The sequence below is a fragment of the Gopherus flavomarginatus genome, chromosome 22, assembly GCF_025201925.1.
Source record: "Gopherus flavomarginatus isolate rGopFla2 chromosome 22, rGopFla2.mat.asm, whole genome shotgun sequence".
NCBI lineage: Eukaryota > Metazoa > Chordata > Testudines > Testudinidae > Gopherus > Gopherus flavomarginatus.
Window position 1 is genome coordinate 11,636,948 of NC_066638.1, and position 27,105 is coordinate 11,664,052.

General features: G+C 50.9%; 1 protein-coding gene across 1 annotated transcript; it reads right to left on the reverse strand.

Moving 5' to 3' along the window:
* Window positions 1-4,644: 4,644 nt before the first annotated feature.
* Window positions 4,645-24,252, reverse strand: OPRD1 (opioid receptor delta 1). Its single transcript, XM_050932077.1, has 3 exons — window positions 23,881-24,252; window positions 7,726-8,075; window positions 4,645-5,326 (listed from the first exon to the last, which is right to left on the reverse strand). The coding sequence occupies exons 1-3, from the start codon at window positions 24,231-24,233 to the stop codon at window positions 4,794-4,796; spliced, it is 1,236 nt and encodes a 411-aa protein (XP_050788034.1). The 5' UTR covers window positions 24,234-24,252; the 3' UTR covers window positions 4,645-4,793.
* Between the last annotated feature and the right edge of the window lie 2,853 nt (window positions 24,253-27,105).

The following is a 27,105-nucleotide window of genomic DNA, read 5'->3' on the forward strand; positions in this document are numbered from 1 at the left end:
TTGGTATAGTTTAGAAAAAAGGAATTTGGAATTCATGGTGGTTTTTGAACTGTCACCTACCCTTTACTTTTTTCCCAAAAATTCCTGACTATCTTTGGCTCCTCTTTTCAAAATGGTTCGGTCTAGGAGCTCCCTAACTCAGCTGTTTCCAACATGTAATGTGAAGGAACCACATAGGCCCAGCGGGGTCCTAATACCCATGTTCACTAACTATATACAACATGCAGCAAGGCCCAGCTACACATATGCACTGCTGCTCTGGCAGGGATCTGATGTCTTTTGAAACTTAGTGAGCACCACTAGAAGGCTCACAAAGTATTTAAAGGGGTGCAACCCAATTCCTATGCACTACACAGATGCTTTGAGTCGCTGGGGCAGCGGGGAGCCATGGAAACAAACTGGCCAGTGGCCATTCTTCCTCTTGTCTCCAGGGCTTGTCATTTTCACTCATCAGCCAGATTCGCTCATTTGTTAATTACCGTTTTATAAAACCTCTCCGTTCCTTTTAGGACTGATTAAGGCAACCAGGTTCAGCAGCTTCGTGAGAGGCTGCAGCGCATCGTGGCAGTGCTAATCCACACCAACTGGTTTAACGCCAACAGGGAAACATGAAGGCCCCATGAATTGCTTCTGTAATGAGATCTTGCTGCAGTTAATGGCCATTAGAGGACTGATTCGCCACTGACCTGCACCTGGCCACATGGATGTGTGATGCTTCTGGGCGCATGGCAGTGGAGTCTCAGACCCCAGGAGGATACTTCCATTGCTGCATCTCTTCTGTCTTGGCTCCATTTGCTTTGGGCTGAGCTGGTACTTTTCACTCTTGGCTTCCCGGGTCTGATCATGAACCGAATGAGTTTCAAGGCTCCAGCTGGGTGGCTGGATCTGACTGGATTGTGGAAGATCGATCACGTTACTTAGTCAAGGCTTGCAGCTTGCCATCTTGTCATTATGCATCGTAACAGGGTGCTCGGGTGGGATCCCGAGTGCTTATCTAGTTGTTGAGTCTGAGCCCGTGCGTGGGGCAGATCTGTGCAAAGATAAAGCCCAAAGATGGAAAGATTTATTCTTTGCAGAGTTGCCTTGGTCTGTAAGCTAAGTGTTTCCTAGTGGTAGGGAATCTGAGCTGTTTAAGTACATGTATACATGTGTGTGCCCAAATGCATACAACTCACCCACCCACATACAGGAATTGTGTGTGTGCAGCAATACATTTCATTTCTATTTTGTAAGTCTGGTAAGAGAGAGAGGATGGTTTGGTGGTTTAAAGCACATACCAAGGCATCATGCAGCCTGGGTTGGACTCCCAGCTAGGTCACAGACTTAACGCAAATCATTCTGCCTCTTTGCACCTCAGTTTCCCCAAACAGTTGAAAAGGGCTCATGCTCCTCTCTCCCAGCAGTGGTAATTCATTCCTGTTTGCAAACACTCCTGAGGCACAGAGTATTATTACTGTAAAGTCTCTCTTATTTTGAAACTAAATTAAGAATTAGGCAGCTTAGGAAAGTTGACTTGGGCTGCTTCATTAATCTTTCTATGCTGATTTATAGAAAGAATGTGCAGATCTTGTCCCACGGCGGGAGAGTAAGCCTATGGTGCATAATGTATTGGACACGCCACTCTGGTTTTATCACCATAGCAGAGACTGGCCTGCACCGCAAAGATCAGCTCCAGATGCATAGCTGAATTGGAACCTTTCCACTGGCCGGCGTGCAGCCATCTCGAATGGATCGTGAAAGCGGGGCCAGTGCTGAGGAGGATGGGCAGTCTTGAGGAATAAGACACTGGTGTGAAGCAGCTCAGCTGATCCTACTGCAGACTCCCTGCGTGTCACAGGGGAAACCGGGAAAATAGCGCATCGTTCCTCTGTCTTGTTTGTTTCACCTGGGAGGTCTTTGGAGTTGGCCGGTTTCTTCCTGGGTGTGTGTGTAGCACCTACCCCAATGGAGCCCTGAGCTCAGCTGGGGCAGCTAGGTGCTGTGGTCCTAATAGTAATAGGAGCAGCTGCAGTGGACAGCCATCCACGTTGTGCATCAGCCCTAGGTTGCCAGAACTATTTGATTTGTAGTACAAGGCCAACATCGGCTAAGCAGAACACATTTTTTTCCCTGATCCTTTGGCTGATCACTTAAGACAGGTCAAACTGTGCGTGAATATGCAAGTCTCTGTCTCTCACACACAAACACACACACTCACACACACATGTATGTGTGTTTGGTTTTATGATGAAGAGCCTTTCACCTGTAAGTTGCAATCCAGCCCAAACAGCTAATGACCACAAGTAGCTTCTCTCTGAGTGTCCCCAGGCTGGTGTGAAATGAGTGGGATCAGGTCCGTCCAGCTCCCAGCAGGCAAGTGGACACGTCACAAAACCCACTGCTTCTCCTGGCACTGATGGGTCTCCTTGGGAGACCTCCCAGCAGCGATGCCTTGGCACTGAATGGGCTAAGGAGATGGAGGTCCTTTCACCCCCGAAAGGAGAGTGATCCTCGATGAGAGTCAAGGCACATTGGCAGGCGGGGAGCTTTCAGGGTGAGACCCCGGGACTGTCTCGCTCCAGTGTGAGTATGGCACAACTCTGTTGACTTTGCTGGATTTATAGCAGTGTAGCTGCAAGCCGAATCCGGTGCTCGGTGTTGGTGCAGCCCCTGGACTGCCTCTGGCCTGGATCAGCTCTGCTCATTGCTACATGCCTGCACTTTTCCTCCCCATCAAATCATCGTAGCCCAGTTCCCACTAGGCTGACCAGTTCTGAAGGTTTATCTGTTAACCAGACCTGAGCCTGGCTCAGAAGTTCACGTCCCAACATGCTGTCCAGCTGTATGAACTCCAAACAGGGGCTCCCACCTGGAATCATGTAGATAATCTTCAAACAAGGAGAACTAAAATCCTGTGTCCGATTGCTAGCGTATTTGAGATTTGGCCCTGGATCCGAATTTAGTGGCTTGAGCACAATGTACAGCATCAAGCACGTGGGGGCCATGACCTAGATAAGGCATTTAGATGCCACTGAAATAAAAAACCAACAATAGAGCCCGTGTCTGCTATTCAAATGTGCACATGCACACAGAGAGCATAGAATGGAGCTGGCGTTTAGCTGGTGCCCGTCACGCTCAGGGTATCTCAATGCGCTTTGCAAAGATACCAGAAACTCAATTTGCAAACTACTATGAGGTCCCTAGTTCTGCATGTGGATGCGCTGATCAGCGCGGTGATGCCTGGGATGGGTACCCGGACACCTGAATGCCCATTCGACCCCTAGCTTCTGGGCCCAGGTTGGAGAGTTGGGCCCTGAGACTGGCTGCGGAGGGCAAAAGTGAGAGCCATCGCCTGCCTAGCAATGACTCTCCCACAGTGTGGGCCCCCTAGCCCACTTTAAGGGCTGATCCAACCCCCCCCAAAGTCCTGGGAAAGACTCGTATTGAGTTGACTGGGGTTTGGCAGAGGCCCGAAGTGAGAGAGACGGAGGTACAGCAGGGATCCTGTTCTCTTTTTGGAAAAGTCCTGAAAGGATCTTTAACTTCAGTGTTTCACCTCCCCCAGAGACAGGCAGCAGGAGTCGTTTAATATCTCCCCTCTCCCCTCTTCCGCCGCTTGTGTATAGCTACAAACCCAGTTCCTACTGTGACACTGAAGGCACGACGGGGTGCCTCTCTGCTAGGGCCGGTGTGAGTGTGTCCTCGCCGGGCAGATCCTGGCACACCTTCCACGAGTGTACGCGAGGCTCTGAGCTGCGCCAGGCCAGTGTAAGCAGGGGAGTTGGCTGACTCCTCCAGATCCCGCTTTGCATCGCGTAAGGCTGTGCAGAGTAATAATGATGTGGCGAAAGGAATGAGGCAGGCACACAAGACAAGTAGCCACACGCTGGGCAGGAACGTCCCAGGCCTTCCTGGACAGGCGTTGCCTCCAGAGGGCTGTTGGAGTGTGCATATGTACAAGACATGGCAGTCAGTGTGTGCTCTGCTCTCCTACGGGGTGGTCCTGAGCAGTCATCCCAGAGCGCAGCAGCAAAGGGTCAGCAGGATGTGCTGGGGCCTGCCGTGTACAAGGTCAGAACAGGCACAAAAAAAGCACAGGGCTCCTCCCCAGAGTCCTTGGGCTGCTGGAGAATGCCAGTTCTACCTTGCATGGGACCCAGAGCGCCATGCGCCACTTGCTCACAGCTGGCGGAGGTTTCTCTCCACCGTCGCCACCTGCTGGTGTCAGGGGAACAAAACCCGACTCTTCAACAGCACAAGACTTCACAGGGTTGCAGCTTTGCAGTTTGCATCCTGCCGACCTGCGTTCAAAGGGCACCTGGGCTTTTACATCAGCTGAGAGCTAAAGAAGCGGCCCCACTCCCATGAAGGCAGTGGCAGGTTCCCCCATCCTGCCCTTCCTCATGGCGGGGCAGGGGGGCCATGGTGATGGCAGGGAGGGCTCCAGGGCTGTTCCTCTCCAGGCTGTCTTGTGGTGCAGGTTTGGTGGTCGTCTGACATGTTTGTAGCCTGTGGATCCTCCTCATTCCCCATCTGATGCGGAGGTTTGTTTTTCTGCAGTTCTTAGAAATGTTCAGCCAGGAATCTGTTGCTTTGTGACTCCCCTGCTCCCTGCCCAATTCCCCATCACCCCGGTGTCTTGATGGAAAATCAAGCATTTGCAAATATATATATTTTTTAAGAGTCCCCCACCCCTGCCTGCTCGCCTCCAGCCACCTCCACTAGAATTCTGTGGTGGTGACCTGAGTCACCTCCGAGAGCAGTTCCTCCCCTCTGCGGCCACGGGAACCCCGCTGGTGGCTGTCCATGTCTAGTCATGCTGGCTTATTGAGGACTTCGGAAGGGGTGCAGGTGGAGATGCGCTCCCGCGTGGTGTTCCTTGCCCGGGAGAAGCTGTTCTGCTCCATCCGGGACCGGAAGGGCAGGCAGAACTCCCGGAAACACCTTTTGAAGTTCTCGTCCAGGAAGGCGTAGAGGACGGGGTTGAGGCTGCTGTTGGTGTAACCCAGGGCGATGCAGAAGTGCAAGCTGGCCACCACGTAGGGGTTCTTCTTGTCTATGTCCACCAGCGTCCAGACGATGACGAAAATGTGGATGGGCGTCCAGCAGATGATGAAGGCCGCTACCACCACCAGTACCATGCGGGTGATGCGGCGCAGATTGCGGTCCTTCTCCTTGGAGCCCGAGAGGAGGCGGACGTTCTTGAGGCGAAGGATCATGAGCCCATAGCAGATGGTGATGACCAGGATAGGCACCATGAAGGCGAAGATGAACACGCAGATCTTGGTCACCGTGTCCCAGTACATGGTGGGTTCGGGGAATTGGAGCATGCAGAGCACAATATCATCTGCAGGGGAGAGAGGGTAAGGGAGAGTGGTGGATAGGTGGGAGAGAGAGCCAGAGGCAGAGGAATACCCCCTTAATCAGCTGCCCCAGGGGTGCATTTATAGCCCCCTCTGCTTATTAAGACATGTTTCTACATCAACATAATTAAATGTTCCTGACAGTCCTACACCAAGGGGGATCACATCTGCAGGATAATTGGAACTGCAGTTGAATTCAACAGGCCTAATTTGCACCAGAGTAGGAGCCTGCTTTTGCATACAATAGGGCCTTATTTGCATGCTGCATCTCCTATTGTATTCAAATACTTAGACTATCTCAAATTTGCCACCCCCACAATCCTTTGTGCAGCCCACCGGGCACCCATTTTCAGCAGACAGCTTTGTCTGTGTGCGTGCAGCTTCCAACCTTGGCACCTGTCAGTTTCCTAACAGATCCAGCTAAATTCCTAACATTTGCGCTTGGTTTGATTTAATGCTGGCTAAACAGAGTGCTTCAGAGATGGAGTGCTGCCTAGTGGTTAGTGCTGGTGACTTGGTGTGATGCTGTCTACCCAGGTGCCAGCTCAGGACAGGGCTGCAGGCTAATTCACTCATATGCTAATAGAAATCCAAGGAGTGTCAAAAGGTATTGTAATGTAATTAGGCCAGGTCACTTGTGTGTTAGTTCAAAGGAACCGTTAATGGTATTGTCTTCACTTATCTACAATCTGTGGATTGCTATCGCATTACTTTATGTATATCCCTGTAATGACCTAGATCGAAAGTGTGTGTTAATGTTCAGATGAGAATGTACTTGATCTGTAAACTTCATGAAAACTAATGGAGAATTGTTGTTTGCAATTACAACTGGGGCTTTCCAAAACTCTGCCACTGACACATTTAATGGCCTTGGGCAAGTTTTTCAATGAGATCTGGGCATGCATCAAAGAACAAGATCCAAACGCCTGCTCCAAACTTCAGAGTGGATCTGGTCTGAGTTTTGGAGGGCTACATTTCACCTATCGGTACCTCAGTTTCCCCATCTGTAAAATCAGTCTAACACTATTTACCTGTCTCATGCTACACTGTAAGGGCTGATTAATGTTTGTAAAGCATGCATAGATTGCAGGCTCTTTGGGGCAGGGGTCACCTTTTCCTTTGATGTGTGTACAGCACCTTGCGCAGTGGGACCTTTATCCTGAGTTGGGGCTTCTGGGCCATGCTGCCGTACAAATGATAAATGCCTTGAGATTCTTAAACAGAAGCCTCTACAGATGTGTAACAATAAAGCCCTTCCTCTGATCACTGCTGGTCGTCACATTGATCCCTGTGATGCAGATGCCTGTACTCTGGAATGGAGGCCAAGGACTCATTGCAGAGAAGCTGCCGAATGGACATTGACAGTGACATCCCCCTACTAACCAGCCTGCTCAAGATCAGAACTAACCACTTTCGCTAAGAGACAGGGCAGGAGAGGAACCGCTGGGAGATCTAGGGCATGTAGGGGCGGTGGGATGGGTTTGGGGGGAACTGAGGAATTCAGTGATCCGCATGGGGGGAGTCTGGGGCAATGCCAAGACTGGAAGCCAGCCCTTTTTTGTCCTAGCCCAAAGCCTTCACCGCACCACCATCCCTCCCCTTCAGCCTGAACCTCCCTGAAGCTGCATCTACACTTGTGTGTTACACGTATCCCCAGCTAACATGGGGATAAGATAGCAGTGTAAACGGTGAGGCACTGGTTAGGTGAGTAGAGTTACAGACATGCCAGAGCCTTAGGTATGTACCCTGAATGGCTCCCTACACGCCCAAGCAGCTCCTCCTCCAGCCAGGGCCGGCTCTACTGTTTTTGCCGCCCCAAGCAGCGTGCCAAATTGCTGCTGCTGACGGCGCGGGCAGTCCATGTGCCGTTAGGGTGGCACGTGCGTTTCTGCGGCGGTGGCAATTCGGCAGCAGCTTCTGTCTTCAGCGGCAATTTGGCGCGCTGCTTGGGGGCAAAAACGCACGGGCTGTCGCCCCTTGCAGATTGCCGCCCCAAGCACCTGCTTGGGATGCTGGTGCCTGGAGCTGGCCCTGCCTCCTGCTACACCTCTTTTTTAGCACTATTAATGGAGTATAATGTCCTGCTGCCTCCCTGCAACCGGAGCCTTTCTCTATCACAGGGAAAAGCTTTGGCAGAGGGAAAAGGCTCTGGGAGCTCCCCGCTGCTGGAGTCTTTCACCACTGCCACTCCCCGGCCAGAGCCTTCCACTGCTGCGTTATGGCTACACACCGCAGCGAGGATGCGACCTCTTTTTCACCGGGGTGTGTAGCCACCGCAAGTGTAGACGATGCCTGAGCGTCAGTCCTCCTGTTACAGGAGGGTTGGTTGGCGATGGCGTACACCCCCGTCAACGGATCACAGCAGGGACCCACGTTCACTTGCCTTTTGACTTGGTCACAGCCATGACCATGATGGGCACGCCAATCACAGAGGAGAGGACCCAGATGCAGACGTTGATGATCTTAGCTTTGGCTGGGGTGCGGAAGTCCAGGGCCTTGACCGGGTGGCAGACGGCAATGTAGCGATCCACACTCATCATGGTCAGCGTGAAGATGCTGGTGAACATGTTGTAGTAGTCGATGGAGAGGACCACCTTGCAGAGCAGCTCCCCGAAGGGCCAGGTCTCCATCAGGTATTTGGCACTCTGGAAGGGCAGCGTGCTCGTCGCCAAGGCATCGGCGAGGGCCAGGTTGAAGATGTAAATGTTGGTGGCCGTTTTCATCTTGGTGTATCTGAGGGCACAGTGGGAAGGAGAAATGTTAAAGCGCATCAGAGTTTTATTCAGTGCCAAGGAGAGATGGGTGCGGTGCGGAGACTGCCTAAGACCCAGATCCTTAAAGGTATTTAGGTATTGAAACCAATGGGATTAAGACCCCTAAATACCATTGAGCACAGGCACCGACTTTCTTCTATCTGGGTGGCTGCTCTGCCCCCCCGCCTCACCGTTGCTCCACCTCTTCCTGCCCACACTCCGCCCCCTCCCCTGAACATGCCCCACCCTCGCTCTGTCTTTTACCGCCTCTGCTCTGCCTCCTCACCCCAGTGTCTTCCACCCGCCACCTAACAGCTGATCAGAGGGGTTGCTGAGCGGCACCTTGCAAGATTGGGTCTTCAACACTGGTACATCTAGGATCAGTTCAAGGCCTTGTCTTCGCTACACAGTTTTATTGACAAAAATTGGCTTTTGTTGACAAAACAGTGGTGGTTTATGTACTGAAATGCTCCTCCGGACGATGTAACTCCCCTGCTATGTTGGCATAATAAAACCACTTCAACGAGAGGCGTAGGGCTTATGTTGGTTTAGTTAGGCTGATGCAGCATCTGTGTAGACCCTGCCTTCCTTCCATCCCTGTGGGCTGTCATTCTTGTTGATTTCACAGCTCCAGGAGCCATGAAATTGACAAGAAATCTGGCTCACAAGCTAGGCTGCTGTTGGGTTTCCAAACCAGGCTCCCGGCTTCTGCTGGCTGCTGCCTGGGCTCCCTGCTGAGAACCCTACTGGAGCAGGGCAGCCGACCGAATTCTGTGTGTTTTATCTCCCGGCTGGAGGCAAGAAACCCCAGCGGGCAGCAGTGGGGATCTGCGTGAAGCCGAGATCCCTGGAGCTCAGTCCTCCACGCTGCCCCTCTTCAGCAGAGGAAGTAGAGCAAGAACTGACAGGGATTTGAAGGGGATTTCAATGCAAACAGTCTCTTCTGCGAGCAAGAGTCAGGCCAGCTATTACCCTAATAACGCGAGGCTTATAGAAGCGAGGATTGTGTGAGGTGAGTGGGAAAGAACTGCGTGAGTTGTTGTGACCTTGTGTAGATAAATATGGAATGTAGACTAGAGTCTAAATAGAAGTGAGAAAAATAAGATATCAGGATGACCAATGTATAAACAAAATGCAGCTGTTGCTCGTTATTGTATGTAATAATAGGTATAAAAGCTTGCTGTGATTGTTTACCTGCAGAGAGACCTGTTTAGCTCTTTCCCTCCATGCAATTACTAGAGATAATAAAATATCTACTTTGCTGCGCCCAGCCGGAGAGTGAGAACTATGTTTTTCTCTGACAAGTCGGTGGAACCGCTCCTGGTGAGGATGGGTACCACCGAAAGAAGGAAGGTAATGTGGACACGAGCCACCTCAGTGATTAATACAGTGGCTGTAAGTTAACCTAAGGGCTATTCTACACTGGCAACGCTAAAGTGCTCTACTCCAGCTCTCTGAAAAAACAACCTTCACAAGGGGCGTAGCTACCAGCGCTGGGATGGCAGCAAGAAAGTGGCAGCGCTGTAAATTGCCAGGGTAGACAAGAGGTAACATAGGTTGGTTTATCTTTGTAGTGTAGACTGTGAAAAAACACCCCCCCCCCCCGAGCTCAGCAAGTTTCAGCGCTGTAAAGCACCAGTGTAAACAGTGCACTGGTGCTGGGAGCTGCGCCCCTCGTGGAGGTGGTTTTTTTAGAGCACTGAGGGAGCTCTCTGCTGCGACTGCACAAGTCACATTAAAGTGCTGCCGCGGCAGCACTTTAGTCTTGCCAGTGTAGACAAGCCCATAGCCTTAAATACGTGCTTAAGTGGTTTCCTTAAAATCACACCCACACTCAGGTACTTGGCTGAATTGGGGCTCTCATTAGGAATGAGTGGAATAAAGTTCAGACCCTGCCCAGGTTCTAATCCCATTAGCTGAACAAGGAGGTAATAATCATTTCTGTAGCTAGATTGGCGAGAAAAGCAATTGCTTTGAGAATTCAAAGGAAGATAAGGTAATAATGCATGAAAAGTCTTTCAGACAAGGCCTCGTTTCAGATTAAACCAATTTAATCTGTCTCTGCAGCTAGAGAGGCAGTTAGGCAAGCTTCTTCATATGGCTGGCTGCTTTTCTTTCTTTCTTTCTTTCTTCTCAGTTTTGTTTTCTACCAGATTGCATGCAGAAATCCATTCAGCTACCTAAGGGAACTAGCATGCTGAAACATTATGCTTAATAATATTTCATTGCAATTGTAGCTTTTTTTCACCTAAGTTTTCCCAAAGACTTTACAAACTTTATATACTAGAGCCCAGAATAACATGATTTGTCGACCATTTTAGAGCAGGAAAACTGAGGCATACAGGGACACATTTCCAGAAGAGCTCTGGGTCAGGTTTTCCTTGTATATAGCAGCCCCTTCTGTTACACAGATAGCTTTTCAGAAGTGCTCAGCACTTAACGTGCACCCGATGTGCTGATGTCTTTTGAATATCTGCCTGCTTATTGAGACGCCAGCATAATTTAGCTGCTTATTTCAAAGCACTGTTCAGGATGTCTAAAATCTGGGTATTTATTTAGATGCCTAAATGAGAGCTGAGCTCTTCTGAAAATTCTGGCCTGAGAGATTAAGCAGTTTATACAAAATCAATGCAGCCAACAGCTAGCAGGTCCTGGAACAGAGCTCAAGAGTTTTGCCTTCTCACCACATTCTGCACTGACCACCGAGATGCTCTTTCCTGGTTGCAGATTGTTCCAATGCCTATTAAACATGTAGAAACAAATGCAATTAGCCATTTTCATAACGGCACCTGGGATGAGGTCCTGGGTCCCTCACGAAACGTTGAGAATTTTCAGAACATGAATGAAATTTTTTTTTTCTTTTGCCCTTTAAATTATGGGATGCCACCCTCAGAAGGTCGAAAAGGTCGGGTTCCAGCATGAGGCAAAATCTAGAACCCTAAATAGTCTAAAGGATTCCAAGGTCTTCAAGGTTCTGAACTGTGGAATCTATGAAGCTCTCGGCATTCAGAAAGAGCTACAGCCAGCCCCAGTCTGGTCTTGGCCAAGTGTTCTTGACCTTGGAATTCGCTTCCCCAGTTGGTTTGAGAGCTGCCGAGTCTGTTCACCACAGGGGCATGCTGCAAACCAGTCCTGCCTGAAGTGGAGAAGAGGTGTGATTGGTGTTCGGTTCTCATGACTGCCCAGGAAGGGGGTCATTGCAACCTTGGGAAGTGTATGAGCTGGACCATGAAAATGGAGTTTTATGGATAGGTAGGCACCAGAGGCTTAGGCAGGGTCAGCTATGTATGTTATGTTTCATGATTTGTTCTGTCACCAGTGGGCCAGATGGTCCAGGGTAGCAGGAGTGGAATGGAAGGGACACTTCATGGTAGCATCTTGCCCTTCCTGTTTCAAAGTAACAACAGGGCCCTTGCCTTTCCTGATTAGTGATGTGTACCACAGCCTGGGGACTAACTGGTTGGCGGCCTGGCCCCGTCATGTGGTGGCTGTGGTGTGGGTCTGGTATCTGGGTATCCTCCTGCTGCAAAGACACACCACAGGCAAGTAACTCCTTACATACTCTTCCCTAGTGAACTTGATGTTGCGGCTGGCCCAAGCCTGGGGTGCAAGAATGGCCCCAGTTTCTTTCTGCGGAGGGCTGCAGGTATGTTATGGAGCCTCCTTTATCCACACAGAAAAAGATCCACTTGTGTGCTGTGGCAGTGGGTGAGCCGCTAATGTGTTCTCTCATCAGAAAGTCATCCCTTAATCCTGAGTGCTCCTCACCCATGTTCAAAGTGCAGAACCCCTGTTAAATCTCTACAACGCCTCAGTTGGGCAGGGATGACGATGGTGATGAATAACTAATCTCACTGTCATGCTGAGAAGCCATAGCCAAGATGAGGGCCCTATTGTGCTAGCCCTTGTGTGTACACTGAATGAGAGAGTCCAAAGGGCTTCTAGTCTAAGGAGGCACCTCACAAAGGAAGTATCATTGGTGTTAGCATCATCTCTACTTCACAGCTGGAGAACTGAGGCCTGGGAAGATTAAGCAACTTGCCCAAGGGATGCCCAAGGCCCAACTTGCCCAACTTGCACATGGGACGTCTAGCAAAGCCAGGGACAGATCCTATAACTCAACCTTGAGGTGCTCTTTCCTCTTCTAGAGCATCAGTCGGTCCCCCTTGGAGGTGGGCCGAACTGCTGACGTTACACACAGGAGCCATATGATGCGCTCACCGGCCATGCAGGCAGGGCAGCGGAAGAGCCTGAATTAGATCTCAGGCAGTCCAAGCGCACAGCCTGCTAGTTGGACAACTAGACCACACGGCCATGCTAGCCAACCCTTGAAACACCCTGGGGGTGGAGGGTACAGGAACACAAAACACCCTGGTTACCTTCCCACCAGGCCCAGCACTCCCATAGTATGGATGGGGACATACCTCTGCGTAGGGAGAGGCGACTAGATCCCTGAGTGAACTAAGTATTTCCTCCGGGGACGGTGACTTCCCAAGGCATGGCAGGTCGATTGCTTTCATTCACTTCACTTTTAACCCTTTCTGTGTCCGGTATATGCCCCTAGCTACCATGTGTCCCACCCTCCTTGATCTGTGCATTACCCCAGGCCATGCAAGTCATTTCATATCATTCAAAGATAATGGCCTGGCGGGGTACCTGGAAACAGCTGACTCCCTCTGATGTTAGTAAATTACAAGGACTGAAGGTCGGGTGCCCCATTGTTTCCAAGAGGGGGGAAAAGATGTGACTTTTTTGGGTGGGACAGGAGAAACATGGCGCTCCCTAAGCCTACCGAGGAGCTGCTGTGTAGGGAAGAATCACAAAGCAGCCTTTATTTCTAGTCAAACCCACGATGGCAAACACTTAAGGGCAAGATAGAACAGGAGCCTAAACCATCTTCCAGACAGAAGTCCATTTCAAGCCAGTGCGAAGCACAACTTTTCAACGCACCTCCCTGCTGCGCTGGGCTCAGACAAAGCCGCCCTCACTAATTAAACCCAAGTGCGAGCTGTGAAGCTAGAACGTTAACATCACTTGTGTCATCTCATGTAGACACCTGTCCTTGCTGCCAGATTGAGAGGTGCCTGGGACCGTGACAGGCAATCCCAGATGGTCCTTCCCTGAGTTCACCGAGAGTTACACCCATGATTAATTTGGCCCCGAGTGTTCTAATGAACCCACATGTACTAGGTGTGGAGACAACTAACCCTTTGATTAACGCAAAGCATTTCAAACAAGCACATCAACGCCTTTAAAGTGCAGGGGTAAGCTGTAAAGGGAGAAATCGCTATGATCAATAGGATTGTCGTAGCGCAGAAAAGACTCAGTGCAGACGTATGGGCCATATCCCTGCCTCAGAGGGCTGGATAATCCAGTCAGGGGTTCTCTTCTGATCCCCCAGGTGGAAATCACAACGAGTCTGCATTTATGAGAGGGGCACACGAACCCTGCTCCAGCTGCTACACCAGCCGGGCTAAAGAGGCAGCGAATTGGCAGTGGATTGAAGTGTCAGAATGAAACAGACTTTAGGCCTGTGAAAAAGGGAACAGGAAGGCTGCCGAATCCCACGGGAAGGAGGAAAGAAAACCAGTGGATGTTTTGTCACCATTAAAGCCTCAGGCTTGCCCAGAGACAGGGGAAAAGCTAAGCGCTGCGCCCCGCCCCCCCTCCGAAAGTGGTCCTTCCCGGTTAGAGTGAAAGGTTAGTGGCAAAGTGGGAGGAAGGATTCTTGCATGGCTTGTGCCTGTTCTTAGAGGTAAGTAACGAAAGGGCTTCAGGTGAGCCCAGCCCGGAATGGCAGTTCTAAAAGTCACCTTTGGTTTAAAATGCTGCGGCTTAAAAACTAGCAGGGCCCGGTTCTGGCCACCTCTGCCCTGAGCAGCCATTTACCCCTGTGCAACGCTGGGGTAAAATACTAGCACCTTGGGTGTGAAAGAAAGAGGATCTGTCCCTCTGAGGATCTGTCCCTCCCAAATGAGGGTCTGTCCCTCTTTGCGCAGCTCTGGTTTCTCGCACACCAGTGCCAAGCAGGGGTAAGCCCAGGGAAGACAGTGGTTCTACACTGGTCAGGCTAGGGTTACCCAGAGCATTATGGGATGGCACCATGCTCCACCCTTCCCTTGCTTGCTGGTGTGTGAGTGAGAACACTCCCTTCTCCCCCAGGCTCTGTTGGGCTGCCGTGGAATAAAGCAGCAAGTTCCCAGCCTGCTGTCTGGTGAGTAAAGCATTTGTCTTTGTTGACCTAAGCAAACTCTTTACATCACTAGTGCAAATGAGAGCAGAGGGTTGGCTTTACTTTGGTTCCTCCCTTTGCGGAGGGTGCAGCGCTTCTTTCCCAGTAGCTGACTCGGGTTCAACTCCTGGGCCACACCGCTGGAGCGCTGTTTATTCTGGAGGCAGGATGGCCTAGTGGATAGAGCGCTGGGCTGGGACTCAGGAGGCGTGGTTGTGTTAGTGGGGAAAAGCGCTAGGTAAGAGTTGCAATGGGGGAGGTCTAGGTTGGATATTAGGAAAAAACCTTTTCACTAGGAGGGTGGTGAAGCACTGGAATGGGTTACGTAGGGAGGTGGTGGAATCTCCTTCCTTAGAAGTTTTTAAGGTCAGGCTTGACAAAGCCCTGGCTGGGATGATTGGGTTGGGGTTGGTCCTGCTTTGAGCACGGGGTTGGACTAGATACCTCCTGAAGTTCCTTCCAACCCTGATATTCTGTGATTCTAAGAGCCAGGTAGGCTGATTATTTTGAAAATCAGGCTCCAACCGTGGATGCACAGCACTTGAGAATCTGGCCCCATGTGACATCCCCCAGGGTCACACAGACAGTCTGTGGTAGAGGTGGAAACTGAAGCTAGAATCAACAAAGACTATCCCATCTCTCTAGCCTTGCCAACAGCGGGCGGTTGGGAAAATGTTTTGCTCTAGGACACCAGGGCAAATTTCTATCTGTATCTAGGTACCACATGAATCCAAACAAGTTGAAAGCCGCTGTTTACATATTCCTGAGGTGTTTGGAGATGCTTATAAACACTTGTCTTCATTTCCTCTATCTATGTGTTAATTATTGTTTCCCGTTCCGCGTTATTTGACTCATTACCTGGGGATCAATATATCTCTGCAAATTGTGAGCAGCCTGCTCAACACTCTGGGCCAAACTCAGCTCTGGTGTAAGCAAGCGCAACCAAGCCCCACCTAATTATACCAGCCACAAAACTGTCCCCGCAGGAAGGGAGCTGAGATAGAGGAGGCATCAGGTGGAGGAGAGGCCTGGGCCAGGCTGGAGGAGCGGCTGTTCTGTGGATTCTCCCACCCTCCCCCTGCAGAAGGGCTGGGTTAGGGTCACAGCAGCTCTGTGGTCTCTGGAGAGTGCAGGATTCGGTGCGTCTCCCCAGGGTCCAGACCACCCGTATAGCCAGGTGCAGAGGAATGGATGTGCCTCCTTCATGATTGCAGCTTCCTTTAGGGTCGATGTCTTTTCTACCAGGCATACCCAGTGGCGTCTCCCGAACCTGTGCTATCTGGCCCATCTGACTTCCCATTGACTTTGGGGATCAGTAGCCCACTGAGGCTGTACACAAGGAGCTCTTTGGCCCATTCCTGCAACACAGTCACTGGGTCGGAGACTCAGCTGGCTTAGCTGACTCAGAGCAGCAGCTGCCGCCGCCGAGCACATACTCATGACGCTCTTTGCCACCGGAGATTTAAAGCTGGCGAACTGGCTTAGCGTCCAACACGTCAGACTCAAAGCGCCCACCCAATGACAGGAAACGGTCTGCGGCGAAGGCCACCCACAAGGAGCAGTTTTCATGACACGGAGAAGGATGATTGTCACTGGGCTGATACAAGAATGGGGTGAACGAGGAGGTTTTAGGGGAATAATTTCAGGCTGTCCCACTGCGTCCTGTTCAAATCACAGTCAGATTCACAAGGATGCTGATTCTCACCCCCAGAGTATGCTAAACCCAAGACTCTGTGCACCCTGCAACCTGAGAATCGTCGTAGGGGAAGAAGCATGGGTAGCTAATACAGAGATGGCCTGACTTTCAAAAGAGATGATCACCTACAGCTCCCACTGACTTCAGTGGCTCGCTGAGTGTCTTTGCAAACTGGGCCATTAGTGTCAGGGCTGTTCCGGGCACCAGCGCACCAAACACGTGCCTGCGGTGGCAAAAGCACCTGGGTCCAGTGGTGGGATCCAAACACAGCAGAGGGAGCTTGACCAGGGCTGTGACGACACGTGTATCGTGTGTGCCCGGGTGTGTCTGTGCATTGATGCATGTGTCGGCGTGTTTCTGCACAGCCATGCATGTGTGTGCATGTGTGGGTGGGTGCCTAGTTCCACACCCACACCTGCAGGAGGAGCTATTTCTGAAGCGGATGGCATCCCCGCTCCTAGAAATGCTCAGTATTTAACGAGGTGGCGAGCGAACTGGGCAGATTTCGACCGACTGGGCTGTCCTCAGAGAAACCCTCCTGGAAGCTGGTAAGAGACCCGGTAAGGGCCGAGTAAAGCAAAGGGCTGGAATCTGGCTAGACTTCCGTGGGTTTGTTGTAGGCGGCATCACTGCATTCAGTGTGGAACAGAGGGACTGTTCCCTAATAATACCCCTGGGATGCCTCCAAGGGGACCTGGGTGGAAAGTAGGCAGATCCATGGCTGTAATCTCCAAGGGGACAGGGCGGAACTAGAATGTAGGCGGAGCCATAACTTTCCTTCCCTCTCCCTGCTCCTCAGCGCCGCCCAGAGGGAGGGCAAGTGGGGCAATTTGACCCAGGCCCTGGGCCCCACAGGGGCCCCCACGAGAGTTTTTCGGGGCCCCTGGAGCAGGGTCCTTCACTTGCTCCGGAGTCCCCGGAAAATTCTTGCGGGGCCCAGGCCCTCGGAGCTTCTTCCGCTCCAGGTGTTTGGCGGCAATTCGGCAGTGTTGGGTCCTTCCGCCCCGGGACCCGCCGCTGAAGTGCCGGGTCTTCGGCAGCAATTCGGCTGTGGGGGAACCCCGCCGCGGTCTTTGGGGCACTTCGGTGGCGGGTCCTGGAGCGGAAGGATCCCCCACCACCAAATTACTGCTGAAGTGGGGGCCCTCCTGCTGCCAAAGACCCCAGGCCCCCTGAATCCTCTGGGTGGCCCTGCCGCTCCCTTGAGCCAGCTAGTGGAGCCTTTGGGTATGAGAGGAACAGGTGGTATCCTAAGGGTGCAGCAGTTTATGTGCTCTCTCTTCCACACCCTGGGAAGCTCAGGGAGGTGTTCCAGGGCCCCCAGCACTGGGCTGAGCTGCAATGGCCCAATCGAACCCTAAGTAAGGACTTCACATGGAGCCCCACTAGAAACGACCCTCCTCGGCTCTTCCTTTGAGAGCCTCGTGCCACTTGCAAAAGGCCAAAGCGGTCTCAAAACTGTGCATCCGAGGCTGAAACCTTTTCTTACGGGTTAGTTGGAGGAGTTACAAACCCTTGAAAGCCCATATGGGGTTAAAAGAGAAACACTGCCAGGACCTTCACTATGGTTCTGGGAATCCCACCTCTGCAACACACATGCTCTCTTAGCAAATTGGGCATCAGGCTCTGATAGAGGAAACACATGGCTCCTGCAGGAGTGGAAGTCGCCAAGAATAATTTTCTGCAATTATATCAGAAAGTGCCTTTAAAGGCTGGACATTCGCCAGGGCAGTTATGCAGCTGCCAGTTGTTTCAAGGAGTATTTTAAAGATCTGATGTCAGGAAAATGGTCATGGCAAAAATGCAGAACAAAAAAAGCAAAGGGTGCTCCTGACTGATTCAGCTAGAAGCACGTGTCACAGCTCCAGCCTCCCCCTACGCATTTCTCTGATCTTGGGCAAGAATCACTCATCAAAGGACCTTTTGGGCTCCACTTTTGCACAAGGGCCACTGGATTCTGCACTTGGCAGAGACGTTCCAGCCTTTCCACTGAGTGATCCATGATGGGCAAGATCCTTGGGTCAGTTCTAGCGGCAGCGGGCAACGGCTTAGTGGGAGCTTTGTACCCCAGGTTGACACAGTGCCTTTTGGACCCCCGAGGCTGCATGGCGGTGTCCCCACCCTTGCAGCTCTGCTAGTTAGCCCAGGGTGGGAGGCATCCGCCATGGACCTGATGGTCCCCAGCCTGGGACTCTCCTGCCATCAGTGGCACTAGAGAGGAGTTGTCGCTGTGCTCAGGAGATGCCAGGGCTAAGGTGCTCCATCCCCTGTGAGGGTAAGTAAAGGAGGAGAGCCCTTGTATTCTGTCCCCCCTACTGGGGCCAGGCCTAGGATCCCAGCACAGTTCTGCCCCTGGATTTAAGGACTGGGAGGAAGAGGGTGTGAGGAGAAGGTGGGCGCCGGGGCCCTCACCCAGTGGCCTCACTTGGTCTGAAACAGGGACTGTGGTTCTGGGAGAGCAACCAAGGCATAGGCCTTAGTGACTCCTGCTACGTTCTCACACATGGTCCAGTGTGTGCCCCTTCCTGCCATTGGTTATCTCTGCTGGCCATCCTGGGTCTAGGTTCCGCCCTCCCTGCTTCCTGACCTTCAAGCAGCCGTGAAAAAGGGGGAAGAGGCTCTTTTTGCCTTCCTGCTGCCCCCTCACCCTCTCATCTGCATGGGCATGCAGGATCGTCCCCCAGCCCCCCTTAGTCGGCTTTGAAGTTAGCTTTGAATGTGAATGGCATGTTGGATGCAGCTTTAGCACCTATCCTGCACGGATGCATGGAATTCCCTTTGAAATCAACAAGAGAGTCTCAGGTACAGCGTAGGCTTGGTCCTGCCCTCAGCTCCCTCACTGTAAATCTGGAGTGACTCCATGGATTGGAGTGGAGCCTCTTCACTTGCGCAACTGAAAGCAGAATATGGCCCAGGGCGTGCAGGGCTGGGGCCGTGCTTTTTCTTTTTGGGCCACTGGTGTCTTCGCTTTTGCAGCTGGTTTCAGCATATGGGCTGGGACTGGGTGCATTGTGTCGCTCCCCTGAGCAAAGCACTTTCAGAGCCTCGGACTGAAGGTGCCGTAGAATGGGCAATTGGTTATTTCATATGGATTAAATCGCTTAGGGTGTCAGACCACTGGTCATTAGACCACCGCAATAGGCTCCATATATGAACCTAGATAGATGGATTTTTAAGCTTTAGAGGTAGCGGGTAACAATTATGGATTTTTAAAGAGCCCCTTCCTGACAATTCTTTCCTGAACCAGCTGCAGGCATCTAAAAAGCCAATAATGTGCATGCTTCACAATGACGCTGCAATGGGATATGTCTCTAGCAGAGCTTTGATGGTTTAATTCGCTTTTCAGTATGTGCCTGATGCAAAGGCCGTTGGAGGCAATGGAAAATCCCCCCAGACTTTGGAGCAGGCCCAGTTTGATCTGTTAGTCACAGTCTGTCCTCCCACCCATCCAGCCAGCTCGCGGAGGCTGCAAAGGTTAAAAATACCTGACAGGCAGGCTAAAGATTATACAGGCACCAGTGTACCCCCTTGTGTTGTTTTACTTGCTAAGATGCGGCAGAGAACATACCATGATAGCTACTGTCTGAGCAGTTGAATCATACTGTACTTTATCTTCCTTTCAAAAGTCGAGGCTTCACGTCGCTGTGCATTTCCTACCCCAGCCCCCTAAAACTAATCAGTAAATGTCCAATCTTGCTACTGTCAAAGCCAAAGGGGAGCGTTTTGATGGATTTCAAAGAGCTTCGGCTCAGGCCCAGCCTGCTCCCATTGAAATCAACGTGAGCTGTGCCAATGGTGCAGAATCAAGTCCTAAAAAATCCTTTTCAATTCTGTATCTGAGACAGGGTGGGGAGAGGGAATCCCCCACTGACCTATCTGATTTCACTACAGAACGGAAGCCTCCCTATAAAGGGGCCTGCTTGGATTGTGATCCCCATTGAGTTCAATGAGAGCAGGATTGGGCACAGGTCATTCAGTTTCTTCCACCTCTGATGCCCTCTGTGTTTTGTGGTTACTTACCTTCTGTGAGTCACACCATTGATTTCCCGCACAGCCAAAGCTGGGCTGGACCAACCTGGTTGTGCTGGTTGCTATGTACCGAATGTGCTGGCAGAGGAAAACTGAAAATAGCTACAAGTTGGGATTTTGATGGAGTATATTCAATCTTGCCCAGTTGTGCTAAATTCCTGTGAGGTTGGCTTTTGGCTCCGCACGCGAGTGTGTGGTTCTGCTGGTATATTTCATCTCTGGGGCTGAAAGCCCAGAGATTTCGCAATAGCCACTTATGCCACAACAATGGGAATCAGTTAACTTCCTGGAAGTTTGTGGCTTTAATTCGTTGCCATACATCAGCAGGATGAGCACTTCAGACTAACGGGGTGGGTGGGATGAATTGAGAGCAAGAGGGTTTCTTTTCCCACCCAGGCACCAGACAAATCTCCGCTAATTTCTGCAGCTGTGGTGGAAATTGTAAATCAAAGCAACGTGGAAGAAAGCTGCCATTTTACGACAGCCCACGTAATAAACAGCTCATTTAGCTCCTACCTCTGATTGCTACCCATCGTTAGCCTCTTATGCGCATGTTGTAATGTTGATAACGACACTTAGACAATTTTTTTCCCCAAGACTCTCAAAGCACTTCACAAATATTGATTGGAGCCACACAGTGTTCTGTGATGTTGGCCCCATTGCCCCATTTTGCAAATGGATAACAACCTGGGGTCCTGGACCTGCCTTTCAGAGGTGCCTGAGACTCTTCAGCGGTGGGGGTGCTGAGCACCTGAAAACCAGTCCCTTAGAGTCACTTTCAAGGACCAGATTTTCAGATATTTAACTCTTCCTGGGCCCCTATCTGTATCTTTGTGCCCCTAAATACCTTTGAAAATCTGGCCTTAAGTGTCTTAGGGACCTAAGTCCCAAGGACATAGGCTTCTAAGTCCCTTAGGCACGTTCGTTTGAAAATTGTGCTCTAAGTTACTTGCCGAGGTTACCCAAGACTGATCCCCAGTCCTATTGTCTTACCATGCCAATCAAAGGCCTGGTTATACTGGAGCTGGTGACTGAGCAATTATGACAGGTTTGTAGGTGTTTCACATTGCAACTGAAACATGCACAGTGCAATATTCAAGCGGATGGCTGCCTCTCAAATGGGAGGCAGTCTTGCCTAAGGGTCTGAGGATCTGGGTCCTAATCCCAGTTCGGCCACTGCATCAGTGTGTGACCTCAGGCAAATCATTTCACCTCTCCATACTTCAGTTTCCCTACCTGTAAAATGGGGCTAATACTTACTTTGGTAAAGTGCTTTGAGATCCACGGCTGAAAAACCCCATATAAGAGCAAAGTACACAACTCACCACTCCCCAGGTTCTAAATGAGTGAAACTGACTGTTAAAAGGTGAGATAAAGACCCCTCAAATGAGGAAAACACACATGCAAACGTGTACATCACCTTGCACAGTTGGTTCTCCATGACCAGGGCTCCTGGATGCTACAGTAATATGACTACAGCTAATCTAATTAATAAATAACAGCCAAGGGAGAAGTTGGAGGCAGTGCAAAATTTATCTGCTAAAATATACTGACTTTTCTATAACCTCAGGACTGGATGCTGCTACCCTAGCCCTGAAGAGTGCATTACTTCACTGATATTTTCAGTAAGGCCATCAGCATCTGGCCCCAAGTTTGATGATTCTGCATGCCCGATATCAATAAATTACAGGCCTCACCCAGGAGATTTGTGTGGGAGGGAGATAAATTTGGTACCAGATGAGCGACAGCCCCAGTGATCAGGTGCAACAAGGGTAATGGTGAGCAGTAGGGGGTGCAGAAAGAACATGGCTTTTGTTTTAAGCAAACTGTCTAACATCCTACAGAACAAACAGGGGATGACAGAATTGCTGTCTTGAGTAAAGGAACTTCTAAGCTCCCTATGCCAAGGCAGCAGGATTGTTGTCCTTGCCCTTCCAACAGGAGCTAGAAACCTAGAGTGAAGCCATTAATTTTGTGGCCACAGCCCCTTGTGCTCTGAGACTGTAAGAGAATGGACGGGGAGTTAGCATTACGAGGTGGACATCCAGGAGACCCCTGGAACTCCTGAGCCTTGTGACAGAGCAGGAGTGAGGGGGTGCTATGAGACTGATGGGAGGATGAATGAGAACTGTGGAGAACATGATCTCAAAAGAGATTTTACAGGCTAAGGGTCAGATCCTCAAGTGGTATAAACAGGTGTAATTCCACGGAAAGCCACTGCAGATACACCAACAACTGCTGAGGATCTGGCTCTAAATTTCCAGGGCCCAATTTGATATGAATTCTGGTGAGCCAGGCTAGGGGTCTGATCCGGAGCTCACTGAAAGCAATGAAAAGACTCCCGTTGACACTGACGGGCTTTGGATCAGGCGCCGACATGGGAACCGCACAGCGATTCACCTGTTATAGCGAGCAATAGCATGTCTCGATCCAGATAATATTTGATTATGCCTGAAGCCAGAATCATTAGGCTGAGATCTGCAGCCATCCGAGTGATTGTCCACTGATAAGGAAAATCTCCATTCCGTTACCTGTAGGGTGTTTTATTCGATAACTGCAATATAGAGCCAGGGCACGCAGCTTAGCTGTGAGACTCAGTAACCTGAAGAGGATTCTGAAATTCACTGCATGCACGCATCAATTCCCACTAACAAAGCTACCCATTGTATATTTCATCTGTGTCAAAAATAACAAGGAAAACCACATTGGCACCTTGCTTATTTCCAGGTTCAGCACAGACACATGTGAGCAGTGACTCATAGCCTCTAGGATAACAATGCATTTATGAGCTAGGGCTGTGTCATATTTTCCTGGCTGGGAAATAAATATGCCCAGTGGTCCAGACTCGCAGAGTAGTTCCATTGACTTCAACAAATCGATGCTAGTAAATGCCAGCTGAGGATTTGAGCCCTCTGCCCTCTCTTCTGAACCATCAGCGAAGCTTTCAACACACAGCTATACCGAACACAGTTCTTATGCACAGCTCCTTCTGCAACTTTAAGATTTGAGAGCAAGGGATTTTATCACCTTGACATTTGATGGCACTGATTTGGTAGGACTGGCTTTTACAGCAGGACCGTAGGATGGCATTGCCATTTTGCTAACCTCCAACCATCACCTCTTCCAACATACAGCATGGGCAGTTTTAGCCCTTCTGTTGTCAATAGCTTTCAACACTAACGCTGTATGAATCACAACTAGGAACTTGTAGCATTTGGAACCAGTTACATGAGGGGTTGTATATTCTCCCCTTACCTTCCTTCCCCTCCAGGGCCTGCTGCACACACACAGATACACTCTCTCTCACACACACAAGTGTTTTTTTTTCATTCACACACAATACTCTGTTGCTTCACAGACATACACACAGTTCTCTGTTATCACACACACACTGTGGCTTCACTCTCCCATGTAATAGGAGTTTTCACACATACCCCACCATACTCTAATATGCTGGTTTTATACACCCACCCACACAAATGCTCACGCAACATTCTGGATACATACACAACCACAAACGCTCACACAACATTCTGTACACGCAACCACCATGCTGTTCACACACAAATGCTCACACACCATTCTGTACACACACACAGCATTATGTACATACCCACCCACGCCATTCTGTGCACACTCACCCCCCACACCCACCCACCATTCTGTACACAACCCCTCCCTCTCTCTCACACAATATCCAGCCACATACACCTACTCTGGCTTCTGTCCCGCCTGTCCCGCCATGTCATCCTAGTGTCACCCACCCCCTGGAGCCGTGCAGGTGACCCCCCCCCGCACACCTGGCCCAGGTGGGAGCCCTGCCCCTACCTGACGATGCCGTACATGACCAGGACGTTCCCCAGCAGCCCCACCACGCACACCACCGAGTAGAGGGCGGTGATGGCGATGGCGATGATGATGGAGGTGGGGTCCTTGGCCCCGGCCGGGCCCGTGTGGTTGAAGCTCTGGTTGGGGAAGGGACCCCAGGGCGAGTCGCGCAGGCGGCTGCTGTTGAAGACGAATCCGGAGTCGGCTTCAGCACCGGGGAGTGTGGACAGCTCCATGGCGCCGGGGCAAAGTGGGGCGAGACTTTCCCAGCAGCTGCCACCTCCCGGAGCCGGGGAAGGGAGGAGGGGGGATCGGGTTGGCTGCCTGGCCCCCCTGCACCCCTTAAAGTGCATCCGACTCCCGGGCTCCTCCGGGCGCGGCGGCTCCCCAGTCACGGCACGGGGGGGGCTGCAGAAAGGGGGCAAGGAGCCTGGCTCGGGCTCGGGCTGTGGGGGAGCCGCTTCCGACGCCGATCCCGGCTCTGCTGCGCCCCGCGCCGCTACTGCTGCTCCGGCTCCGCGGCTCGCCTCCCGAGCGGGGAGCGGGGACTGTGCAGCCGCTGGCGTGCGAGCGGTTTCGTGGCAAAGCTGCCAACTCCCTCGGACGTCGGGAGCCACGTGGTGGCAGGGGATCGAAAAGGCGGGTCTGTCAATCAAAACCCATACGGGGCAGGGGGGGTGCGGATGGTCCCACCCATTACCCGATCGATGTGCGGTGAAACTTTCCCCTTTGCCAACAAGTGTCCCCCACCCCCCAGCCCTGGAGGGGGCCCCTGGAGCTTAGCCAAGGAGCTCCAAGTTGGACAGGTTCTTATTAGGGGCCAGAATTGCGCCTGAGCTGGGCAATCGATGGGGAAAGGAGGGGTTCAGCTTTAGTGGCACATCAGGTCCCTTGTTCATGGCCAGCCCTGGATGACGGGGAAAGGTGGGATGGATGTAGAGTGACCAGACAGCAAGTGTGAAAAATCGGGACGGGGGTGAGGGGGTAATCGGAGCCTAGATAAGAAAAAGACCCCAAAATCGGTACTGTCTCTATAAAATCAGGACATCTGGTCACCCCCAGATGGACGTCATGGGTCCTGTCTAGGCTCTGCAGGCTCCCACGCCAGCCATTGATTCCATTGCTTGAGAACCGGTGGGGCTGGAGTCATGCAAGGAAGCATTGCTTTTCGGGGCCCCAGCAAATGGCCTCAGAATGCCCTCGCTCGTGTGTGTGTGTGTGTGTGTGTGTGTGTGTGTGTGTGTGTGTGTGTGTGTGTGTGTGTGTGTGTGTGTGTGTGTGTGTAAAGGGATGTGTGGGAATTTAACATCATTGGGAAAAGAAATTAAGTCTCTAAAGGGGCATTTAAACATGCCACCTCCACCCACAGCCCAGTGACCAGTCAGCCACCACAGTCCTGCTAAGACTTGTCTGAGTCTTTATTACATCCCTGCCTAGCCTATCCTTATTTCACTAATTACAAATATATGTTTCCTGGTTCAGCTCCGTCAACTTCATTTGTACCTTTTACTTCATTTTTCTCCCTTCTTTCTATTCCTCAACCACCTCCCTTCATAGACACTGGGATCCTGCCCCCACCCCAGGTATCCACCTCATTGCTCCAAGCAGAGGGGCCAGCGGTAACGGAGACAGTTTTGACCCAAGGCAGAGCTCAGCTCCTAGAATAGGGCAAGATATTTTCCCATCCCCAACTGGTTATGTAATGGCCATACATATTCATAGGCTGAGAATGTGCAAAGATGTGTACTCATTAAACAAGAGACCCCTGTGGTACTATGCAGGACAAACCAGCTGTTAGGCCTTCTAGTCCTAAGGGGAGGGGGAATAAGGGGTTGGATTTTTATTTTTTTTCCCTTTTGCAGCATTCTCCTCACCCATCCCCCACTCCTGGGGAAGCAGATGTGGCTGCTCAGTGGGATATTTACTTTACACGCCCAAAGAAATAGTCTTAGAGACAGAAAAAAAAAGATGCTCATTTCTGCACGCCTCACTATGCTGCTGCTTATACCTCACAGTCAGGGCTTTCTCAACTGTATCTGGGGAGGATTGTAAATCTTTTTCTCTGCCTAGATCCCTTGATAGGCGTCCGTTTTCCTACAATCCTGGCACCTTTCTCTTTCTTTTGCTCTCTGACACACATAGGCACCCTCCCTATCTTTCCATCTAGCTAAGCCAGGGGTAACCTTTTGTGTGCTTAAGCCTATAGCTCATCGGTTTGAGCACTGGCCAGCTAAACCCAGGGTTGTGAGCTCAGTCCTTGAGGGGGGCCATTTAGGGATAAGGGGCAAAAATCTGTTGGATGATTTAATGGGGGGTTGAACTAGATGATCTACTGAGGTCCCTTCCAACCCTGATATTCTTAAAAAAAGAAAAAGAGACGTAGTTGCTCTCTACCTTGACACAAGGGGCGCCAGAGTGTCAGATTCCTACAGATCACGAAAGTCAAGATGAAACAGCATATTCTAAATGAGATCTCTTCTAAAGTCTCTAAGGAACTGGGCAATATGATAAAGGGATGATTCCCCACTCCCTGCTTGGCAGAGCTTTCATTAGTAGACAGGCTAAGAGAGGATTTTTTTTTTTACATTGTTGGCGAAGTCCTAACCTATTGGATACTTTGACATTTTTGAGAGAGACAAGGTGGGTGAGGTGATATATTTTATTGGAGGAATGTCTGTTGGTGAAAAAAACAAACTTTTGAGTTTACACAGAGCTCTACTTCAGGTCTGGGAAAGGTAACCAGAGGGCCACTGCTAAATACAAGGTGGAACAGATGGTTAAACATAAGGAGTTGGCCCACATTGAAGGAGACCATTCAGGGTGAAGTGGGTATATAACACCTCTGCTGTCATAGTGTTACATAGATGGTGTTTTTGTCTTTTATCATTTTGCAATGTGAGTTCATTTGAGAGCACAGTGTTTGTCTGCTTTCACCCACATAGTTGTCACTGGGGCATTTAGCGCGCTGGATGAGGTACTCCACATGTTGTTATAGGCATCTGTGGAAGCCATGGATCTCAAAAGGTGTGTTGTGGGGGGGTGTTGATCATTGTAACAGTGGAGATATGTCTGCAGGTTTTGCATCTGTAGTTTTGACAGTTTCTGGTGCTGCTTTGAGTTGGTGGGTTCTGGTCTGTTGGGAGCTTGCTTCTGATGATAAGCTTGGCAAGGCCGGGAGGTGGTTTGAAGGCCAGAAAAGGGGCTCCAGGAAAAAATTCTTTTGGG

Bases quoted from the DNA above. Each gene is read 5' to 3' on its own strand.
- OPRD1 (XM_050932077.1), bottom strand. From the start codon at position 24,233: ATGCACTTTAAGGGGTGCAGGGGGGCCAGGCAGCCAACCCGATCCCCC. The intron at 8,076-23,880 runs GTAGGGGCAGGG...CTGTGCCCTCAG, and splicing joins GTCATGTACGGCATCGTCAG to ATACACCAAGATGAAAACGG. The intron at 5,327-7,725 runs GCAAGTGAACGT...TCTCCCCTGCAG, and splicing joins GGCTGTGACCAAGTCAAAAG to ATGATATTGTGCTCTGCATG.